We start from the raw sequence: 9,425 nt of genomic DNA on the forward strand, positions 1-9,425 counted from the left end.
CCACGGTTCGAGTCCCGAACCTAGCAGCTTGCTCTCACTCTCTCTTTCTCTGGCAAAACTAATGTGAAAAAAAAAATAATAAATGAACGAATAAAATAATTTAAAACAAACAAACAAACAAACAAACAAACAAAAAACCCCTGAGGATTATAAAACTCAGTGAGCATTTTCTGGGCTACCTCAAGATATTCACCCAGGCTGTAAACCAGCTGCATTCTTCGACCTTAACCCAAATAAATTCCTTTTTGCTTTATATGTTTCGTCGCAGTTTACCTCTTTTCTAGATTGACAGCATCACTGTTCACATAGCACTCAGTCTTCAAGCAAGAATACTGATGCGAAAATGGACTAGAACCGGTGAGCAAAGTAAGAAACCATGACATTATCATGGTGGCCGTGCATAAGCACACTCATCATCCAGTCAATGGCGGAAAGAGGAAAGTTAGAGCTTACCATGGAATCCCTGCTAAGGTAGAAAAACGACACAAGTAAAGCCTCTCTGTTTAGAGCCAGTATAGCAACAGGAATTCAGGAAAAAAGCATCAATTGAGAGAAGTTTGATAAGAAATAGGATATTTTAGACCTTACCTCAAAGGATCTTGTCAAAATATATTTTTTCATGACAGATATGAAAAAGAAGCAGAATGCAAATCCAACTTAGAGAATTAGTACAAAATTTATTGTCACTTTCAAGGCTCAGCCTGTCCAGTCATAGCCCCTGAGGTAGTGCCCACAGGCCCATCCTCCAGATAAGCAAGCTGAGTTCACAAGGATTCAGCAAAGACGGAGAGCTGGGTTGTGCCAGGGCCATTCTGGGCTTGCTGGGAGGGCTAGGAAGCAGGAGTCCTGGAGCCAAGAAGAGCTGTCACTTCTCCCCACAAGGCTGGGTTCCTGGGCAGAGGGGACCCTTCTGGGCCCCCATTTGCCTGATGAGGATTTCAAGTGGCTTCTCACCAGCCCATGAGAGTGACTCCCATCTCTTCCTCTGCTGGTGGGAGCTGAAGCCAGCTCAGCACAGGTCCCACCAAGCTGCCCAGGCCCCCAGGTGGAGGCAGCTTTCAGGAGGCATTGCCTGAGATGCCCCAGAAGTCTGGTCCCAGAGCCTGTTGATCAGCGGTTAGGGTCCCTCCTTGGGATCGCAGGTGCTGTCTCTTCCACAGCCACTGTGGTGACATCCTGCAGGGGTTGCAGGGGCTGAGTCACTGTGGCTTCGCATTTTGCATCTCGTGTTTCTCCCTGATAGATAAATTCAGCATGAAGATCCTGCCTTCAGGAGGAGCCTCGTGTTTCTCAGCATCATTTTCTTCGTTTATTTCCCTTTTTTCTAGTTTATTTATCTATTTCTCCCACAAGCAAGGAGACAGCACTCTCAACAGGTGCTTGACACAGCAATCCACCCTAGGCTAAGCCAGGGCCAAGCATGTGCCAGGGTGCTTGGGGAGATCTCCAGACTTGAACCAGGAACCTTCCCAAGGGGGATTGCCTCACAGGTCGTTACAGTCTACTGCTGTTATGCTGTCTGGCCCCTCTTCTGCTGTTTTAATTTTTATTTATTTATTTATTTATTTTTGAGAGATTTTTGCTATAGTGTACATGTGCTCACCAGAGACACAGAGACAGACAGAGAAAGAGAGAAAGTGAGACATCACCCCCCCACCCCCCAGGGGGGAGATGGCCAATGCCTCAACCCCTTCTCCTTCATTATCCTCTCAGGATTTTGGGCATGCATGCACATGTGCCTGGCATGAATTTTAAGCTTCTGTGTCCAGGAGACGAACAGTGGTAGGCCACGTGGGACTCCAGTGCCTTAGCCACCTGCTGACCCCATCTTTTGCTGCTTTTAATTTGAGGAATTATGTCTTCTCCTCTAGAGGCTGCATGGCCTTAGTGTAAGACTCTGGATACTCAAAGAACTAAGAGGCCAGCCCCCATCTAACCCAGCAACACGGTGGGCAGGCAAAGGCAGGTGAAAAATAATACCTGGAAAGAGGCTTCCACGTCACCTGCAATACAAAGGCACACATGTCAGGGCCAAGCCTCTGACCAGGGGACACAGCCAGGTAGGGGTAGAACCCACATTCTGGACTTCCTACTGTGTGACCTCCCCCAGGAGATGGACTCTTTCTGAGAAAAGGCAAGACCCTTTATAAATGGGGCACCTTGTCAAGACTAACACTTCAGAGACAGGATATGGGAGAAGATCAGGGGACCCCCCCCGCCCACCTCCTGAGCTGCCAGGGAGCCCCACTACCACCATGCCACCCAGAAATACCCCAGAACCATAAGGGACAGGAATGGAGCAAAATAGTTCCCCTCAAGCTCCCCTCCAGGTAAAGCCCACTCATACCTAACTCTGTCATCAATGGAAAGAGAACATTTGGCAGAGCAAAGACCCCCACCCACCACTCAGGAAGCAGGCACCCCAGAGTTGGGGGAGAAGGGGTATTTAGTCACTTCCTTCCTGCTTGAGTCTCAGACCCTGAGACCCTGAGACCTCCCTGCACTTCAAGGACCCAGGTGTGAGGACACATGTGGATCTGCTATCACCAGGTCCAAGGAGGTAGCTTACTTCTCCCTTTGAATTTCTTTGCTTAGTGCCTGCTCCCTAAAAGGGCAGGCACAGGGCTCCCCAAAGCCAGAGCTGAGGACACAGCAGGACAATAGTGCCCAGGTAGGGCTTGCCCAGAGGAGGGGCAGAGAAATGGACTAGGGAATGAATGAATGGCCCTAAATCTTGGTGAGGACACAGGCTTGTCCATAATGAGGGGCTGCAGATCTTCCAGCATGGAGCCTCTCTCAGCTGAGCACAGGCGATTTTGGGTCCCCCACAGCCCCTAGAGGCTGACAGGAGCTCAGGGTTCTTGCCAGTGAGTAGTAGGCAGGGGTGGCAGAGAACATTTTCGTCAGGGGGTCACCTTCTCCCTCCAAGACCACATGGCATCTAGACTCAGGAAGGGCAGGAAGCCTGCCTCCCCTGACCAGCACAGCTACCCAAGACAGAGAAAATGCTCCTCAGGCCCACTCCAGAGCTGCAGAAGGTGGCTGAGATGCGAACGCTCTAGACTTGAGCCCTCACAGGACTGGACATCACTGCTTACCTGGTGACCTTCTTCGTTTCCAGTGTAAACAGACTATGCGAAGTATGAAAACAATGGGAATGACGATGATGAAAGAAAGGAACGGACTTCTGTCAGAGCAGGTGACATCTGTGCTGCTGGTCCCAGGTTTTGCTTCTGTCTCAAGAGCACCATCACACCTGGTAGGAGCTGGGAGCTTAAAGGCAGCAGGCAGACTCCAAGACTCAGGGTCGGTCCCCAGTTTATGAGAGCCCAGGGAGATGCTTAGTCAGCAGCTTGGAGAGTTGACTTCAGGTATATCCAACTTTTTCAGGCTCCACTATGGTGGATGAAGAGAGGAAGGACAGAGGAGAGAAAGACAAAGAACAAGATAACAAAAGAGAGAGAGGAGAAGAGAGTAAAGGTGGCCAGGAGGCCAGAGGCCAGAGGCCAGAGCAGAGTGGGGGAGAGCTGGCATTGAGGTGGAGACAGTGACAGCTAGAGCTGGTGACACAGGGGCCAGTGCTGGAGACAGAGGACAAGGGGGCAGAAGAGGGGAGAGGCCTGTACCCCTCCCTGGACAGCCACACCTGGCCCACCCAGTACTCCTCCCATAGACTCCAGAGCCTACGTGAGTTCTGGGGTCTAAGCCTACTTGGGAAGGGGTCATGCTGCAGAAAGAGCCCTGTCCTTAGTTTGACAGCCTTCCTTGACAGTCTCCCCACCTCTAGAAGAGCAGGGAGCCCCCATCACCACCTCACTACCCAGAAGCACCCCAGAACCATAGGGGACAGGAAAGTAGCAAAACAGTGCCCCTCCAGCTTCCTTCCAGGAAAGTCCACCCTGATCTCTAAGAAGCTTGAATCTGTCCAAACTCTGCTCTGGGACCACTGCGGCCTGTTACCTTGGGACACAGGCTTCACCCTGGATGAAGGGGCTCTCCTGGATGCTGGTAGGTGCCACTGGGTACCACCCGGGGTGGGGCCTTGGGTCTCTGCTGGGGGAGGGCACCACCTCCCAGGAGAGTGTGGAGGAGCCCCTCCCTGGCACCCACCTGGTCCAGGGCTGGCATTCTTCCTGGGTCCCGTTGAGAGAGAAGGTCCCTGGTGGGCAGTCCTGACACATGGTGTCCTGGCTCTCGGTGCCTGTGAATCCAAGAGAGGGGTGGGTGAAGACTGAGCTTCTCATGTCTAGCAGGGCCTGGGGTCTGTCTCTCTGTGTCCCTCTGGCTCTGCTGCTCTGCAGCAGGGAGGTGGCTGAACTTCGCTGGGAATCTTGGACTGGAGTCTCAGGGGTTGTGGGCTCAGAGCTGCCCTGGACACCAAGAGACTGGGATCTTAATTGTCTAGGACCCCCTCCATGGACATTGCCTTAGATGAATACTGTGGAGAAAGTCCTGGCCAGGGGGTGATGGAGCTGGGGACTCACACTCTAAGTGAGGTCAGACTGAGGGAGGCACGAGGTCGGGGCAGAGCCAACAGTGGAGGTCCTTGCCAGCTTCCCCCTCCTTCCTAGCCCTCCCTGCTCTCTCCCCCACCCCATGTAGACTTTCCATTTTTTTACTACAGCCAAGACAGACTATGATGGGTGGGCCTGGGGCTGGTCAAGGTTTCTGTCCCATCAGACAACTTTGAGGAGCCCAGGATGTCTACACCTGGGGCTGGGCTATGGGGGACATCCGTCACCTGCCAGCTCACCTCTCTCCAGCACCCTCTGGCCAGGCCGGCAGACGGTGAGGGGCCGGCACACGATGCAGTGGTCCCCATCCCGTACGTCACAGAAGTGGCCTTGGCTGCAGCCGCACACGGTGTTCTCTGTGCTGGAGCAGTTCCTCCTGGTGACCAGGCCCATGGCTGGGACCCAAGAGAAGAAACTGAGAGGCTGCAGAGCTGTCAGGAGTCATGGAGGTATCCTGTCCCAGGAGGGACCAAGCAGATGTTGGACAATACCAGGAAGCCCAGGTCTGGGTGACAGAGCGGTCCAGCGTGTCTGAGTTTCTGGGCCCTGACTCTGGCCTCTCCCAAGGCCCCCTGCCTGGCTGTAGCCCCGTTCAGACACAACACTGTTTCTAGAGGTGCCTGACTGAGTATCTGAGTCCCAAAGGGACACTGCGGAATAACAGGACGATAGCAGTGAGGGGGAGAAATGGAAGCAGAAGGTAGGGCTCCTGGGAGGCAGAGGGGTCCCAGGAGGGTCTCCTTACCTAGGAGCTGGACCTCATGGAGAAATGAGGCCTTGTGCCCACTATGGCCCAGACAGACACTCATAACTGCACTGTCAGCCACAGGGGCTCCAGGAGGCAGGTCCCAGCCCAAGGTCCACCCACTGCAGGAGATTCTCCTATCAGAGGGGTTTCCCTTCCGTACCAAGCAGAACAGCCGAGGGCAGAGCCAGGAGTAGTGAGAGCCTCCTGCTCCTCAGCATCGGGTTGGGGGCGGCAGCTGGTCTGGCCCTGCCCCCGCCCCATGTTTCTCCTGGTTTTACACACCCTCTGCCCCATCACAGATGCTGTCTCAGGGCAGTGCTGGGGGTAGAGGAATTATAGGTGCAGCTCCAGGAGGTAGCTCCCCTTCCTCACCCACTGAACTTCCAAACATACAGCTAGCTTCCTCCTCTATCCACGTCCTCCCTCCCCAGCCCACCTGCCCTGGACACTCCCAGGAGCACAGGTGCTGGCCTCTCCCTGTACAGTCAGCCCTAGTCCTTCATGGGGAGGCCTCACTGTGTGTTGGGCCAGCTGGGCTCTGGCCTGGGCTGTCAGATGGCGGGGACAAGGGAGAGGCCCGAGGACCTAGCCTGAGTTCTAAGTCTAGATTCTCTCCTCTCTCCTCGGCCCCTTTGTTCCTTTGTCCCACTCCCTATTCCAGGAAGTGGGGACCCCACCCCAGAACTGTATGTCTTAAATCATGAGAAGAATAGGGGTTCTGGAGACAGGGGCGGGGTGGTGTCTGTCTGCCCTCGTTGACCTGGGGTACTATGACTCTCTAGGCTCCAGTCTCCCTATGTGTGAAATGGGTAGTCACCTCACCTTCCTTCTCAGGGTTGAGGCCAGCACTAACTACACAGCTAAGACAGTGTCTGGGGACCTGCCTGGCCCAGGGACAGTGCTGGGCCGTAGGGGGCCTGCTGGACTGTGCTTGAGATGAGGCTGTTGGCCTCCAGGGGCAGTCTCTCCTCACAGGGCTTCGCATATATGCTTTTCCCTTCCTTGTGTTTGAACTCAAGTAGGCACTAGCATTCCAAGTGACCACTCTCCCTGGGTCACATGGGGCTCCAACATCAGGAGGAGAAATGAGCAAGGGCCGCAGGGGGGTAGCATTTTGTCTCAACGCTCACTGAAGGATGCCCAGCATGGCCAGCAACCTGACTTCATAGGCTGGGAAACTGAGGCATGGGAGAGGGCCCAGGTCACCCAGCAGGTCACTCAGTTAGAGGAGCTGAGAATGAAGGCACAGAGCTCAGGAGGCCTGGGTGACAGAATGACAGGTGAGGTACTCACTCTGCTGGGTGAGACAGGTGTGGACAGAAGTCTGAGGCTCCCTTGAAGGTTGCCTCTATAGGGAACACCCAGGACATGAATGGGCCTCGCCCAGAGGCAGCCAAGGAATTACCTGGGGGAGTCGTGGCCTTGGGGGTGTGGGGTGCTAGGCACCCCAGGTGCTTGGGCGGAGGGTGGAGCTGCCTGGGCCAGCTCTCTTACCTGGCTCACAGACTCGGCACTGCAGACACTCGCTCAGGCCATTGTGGTGGGTGGTGTAGGTCCCTGGGTGGCAGGGGACACATACTGTGCCTGTCAGCTCCCCGCAGGTGTACTTCACGTGATAACCTGCAGTCCAGAGGGTTGGCAGGTTTTCATAGCCACCCTTCACTCCCATCTGGAGTCCCAAACAGGTGTGACACTATCCCTGGAACTCCAAGGCCCCTGAGCTATTCTCTCCAGAGGACATATCAGCCCAGCTGTCTTGTAGGAGTGTGTCTGCTTTGGGGGAAGGCAGAAAGTTCTGGAAGAATGCATGGAGTCGTAAAGGTTACGGAGTTGGCTTGAAACCAATTTTAGACCACCAGGCTCTACCCTGGCATTGTCTCGCTCTGAGCCTCATCCTCCAGTCATGATGGGCTGGCTGCATCCCCAGGCACACCCCCAGTCAGTGTAGCTGTGAGGGCCCCACAGGTGAAGAGTCCAGGCTACAGGGATTCTGCCCTCAGGTCCCAAGCCATCCACTCTCTGTGACCTGGCTTCATGAAATTCACGACGGTAGGCAGAGAACAATAGGGCAGAGCAGGCGTGTCCACCCATGGTCCACGGTGCTGGCCCGCAGGGGTCCCACAGGGCTGACCCCTCCCAGGGCTGTACCTACCTGGGCTGCACTTGGGACAGCACTGGGCACCCACAGGGTACTCCTCCTCTGTGCACGTGGGCAGAGCAGTGCTGCGGGGTCCCAGGAGGAGGAGGTACAGTGCCTGGGAGAGGGAGAACATGGGAAGGAGGAGCCTGGACCACCCTGGGCCTCAGTCTCCCCCTCTGGGCAGAAGGGAAGCGGCAGCTTCTGTGGCTGGCAGTGCCCTGGGAGGGGTGACTCAGGTGGGTCCAGAACAGACTCAGAGGTGACTTGAAATGATCCTTGGAGCCTGGAATGGAGTGGGGAACGGCCCTTCTCCAGCCTCCACCCAGCTGTCTGTCAATGTGGGACACTGACTGCTGGGTCTCGGCCCTCTCAAGGGACCCCCTACCCCAGCCCAGGGAGACCAGCACCCTGGTAGGCTCACAATCTGATGGCCCTCTGTAGTCTGTGCTGGGTCTTTGGACCCCTTAGAGCCAGCAGGGTCTGACTGGGATCAACCCTCAGTGGATTCACAGGCCAGAGGAAGGAGACAGGTTGGTCAGAGTCCTGGGGTGAAGAGTCGTCTTATTGGAACTTGACTGGCTGCCAGAGGGCTGGTGAGGGAGGGACCCAGCAAGCAGAAAAGGCACACTGCCAAGGAGTTGTCCACGCCCAGGTTCACTCCCACCCCCCACACAAACATGGAATTTATCAGCCAGGTCAAGGCTGCAGGTGGAGATAGACTAACGGCTCTATGGTTTCCGCCCAAAGATACAGCTCAGCTCAAGGCTTTCTAGCCCCAGGAAATGCCCTTGTTCCACCGTGAGGGTCTCAGCAGCTGCCTCTGAAGCAGGTGAGGGTGGGTGAGGGAGAGAAAGGAGGGAGTACTTGGGAGGGCTGGGACGCTCCTGCCTGTCTCTCTGACCCCAGGTGAGGCCATCACAAGGGGAACAGGTAGGCTGGAGAGAGCTGGACGACTGCGGCTGAGGTCCCAGAGAGTGAGAGCCTGAAACGGCAGAGAAGGAACTAGGGAGGGAGAAGTCGCTGAGAACAGCAGGAGCAGAGAGGGCACAGACAGGGAAGGGATCCCGGAACTCACCAGCCTCAGAGCCTCAGCTTTGGGGGCCAGTTTCCAGAGAGGAGGCCTCCATCTCCATGGAGGCTTCATGTCCCTCCTCAGGAAGCTCAGAGCTTGGCCACCTGCCCAGGATCCCCACGACCAGGACGGACCTCCATACCAGGACTTGCTGCCATTGCTGTCCTCGGCTGAAAGAGAAAGAGAAAGAGAAAGCAAAACTGCGGCAGGAGCAGAGCGGAGGAGCCTGTGGGCTCCAGGCAGTTGTGCTCTCTAGTTTCTAAGTTAGAGCCTCTGAGACCCGCTGCTGCCTGGGGGAGCAACACCAGGGACAGGCAGGAGAGGGGACCCAGGGCGGTGCCACAGGGACAGAAGGAGGGACATAGCTTGCTGGGTGGGGCTGCACTGGGCATCAGGGGGCTCAGCAGGAGGCAAGGGCTGAGCTGACAGAGCCCAAGGGGAAGGTAGAGTGGGGAGGGGGCCCACCCCAAAGAGGTAGCCAGGGGGCTGGCTGAGCAAGTTTGGACCCCTGCCCCATCCTCTGTGTCCTAGGGGAGGGGTGACCCTCCTGCTCTGCACTCCCACAGAGCCCCCCCTGCTGCTCCCTGGTGTACTCACTGAAACTGCAGCTGCTGCAGAGAAGGGCGCCCTTGGGGGTTTTTGGTATCCTTTCTCAGCTTCTACTGAAATAGGGTGAATTTCCCCTCAGATAAGCCACGCCTCCTCTCAAGTGCACTGGGTTCCCCACAGCTGCTGGACATGGCCCGGTGGCTCCAACACGCACATTCTCGCCTCGCTCTGCCAGGACCAACTCACAGGTCCAGCAGGGCCTGGAGCAGAGACCTCTCAAGGCCCTCTGGGGTTGAGGTGGCCAAGTAGCCTTTTGGTTCCATGGAGGGCCTCTCCTCCTGTGTGACCTACACCTCTGGGAACCCTGGGCTTCCCTCCCCTCTACTGTCCCAGCCCCAACCT

The 9,425-nt window shown here is 55.9% G+C and overlaps 1 protein-coding gene across 5 annotated transcripts; it reads right to left on the bottom strand.

Moving 5' to 3' along the window:
- Positions 1–651: 651 nt before the first annotated feature.
- On the bottom strand, positions 652–9,093 carry LOC102485974 (tumor necrosis factor receptor superfamily member 14). 5 transcript variants are annotated; one of them, XM_006161173.3, is made up of 9 exons: positions 9,072–9,093; positions 8,478–8,644; positions 7,415–7,517; positions 6,757–6,882; positions 4,754–4,909; positions 4,111–4,201; positions 3,099–3,256; positions 1,981–2,003; positions 652–1,236 (listed from the first exon to the last, which is right to left on the bottom strand). In XM_006161173.3, the coding sequence occupies exons 2-9, from the start codon at positions 8,544–8,546 to the stop codon at positions 1,111–1,113; spliced, it is 852 nt and encodes a 283-aa protein (XP_006161235.1). In that variant the 5' UTR covers positions 8,547–8,644; positions 9,072–9,093; the 3' UTR covers positions 652–1,110. The 5 variants fall into 5 exon arrangements, 3 of the variants coding, with proteins under 3 accessions (XP_006161235.1, XP_006161236.1, XP_027621229.1); XR_336382.3 differs by lacking the exon at positions 9,072–9,093 and having other exon boundaries at positions 652–1,176; positions 3,099–3,273; positions 8,478–8,976; XM_006161174.3 differs by lacking the exon at positions 9,072–9,093 and having other exon boundaries at positions 652–1,176; positions 8,478–8,979.
- Positions 9,094–9,425: the final 332 nt, after the last annotated feature.

Source organism: Tupaia chinensis, unplaced genomic scaffold, assembly GCF_000334495.1.
Source record: "Tupaia chinensis unplaced genomic scaffold, TupChi_1.0 Scaffold138365_1, whole genome shotgun sequence".
NCBI classification, from domain to species: Eukaryota; Metazoa; Chordata; class Mammalia; order Scandentia; family Tupaiidae; genus Tupaia; species Tupaia belangeri.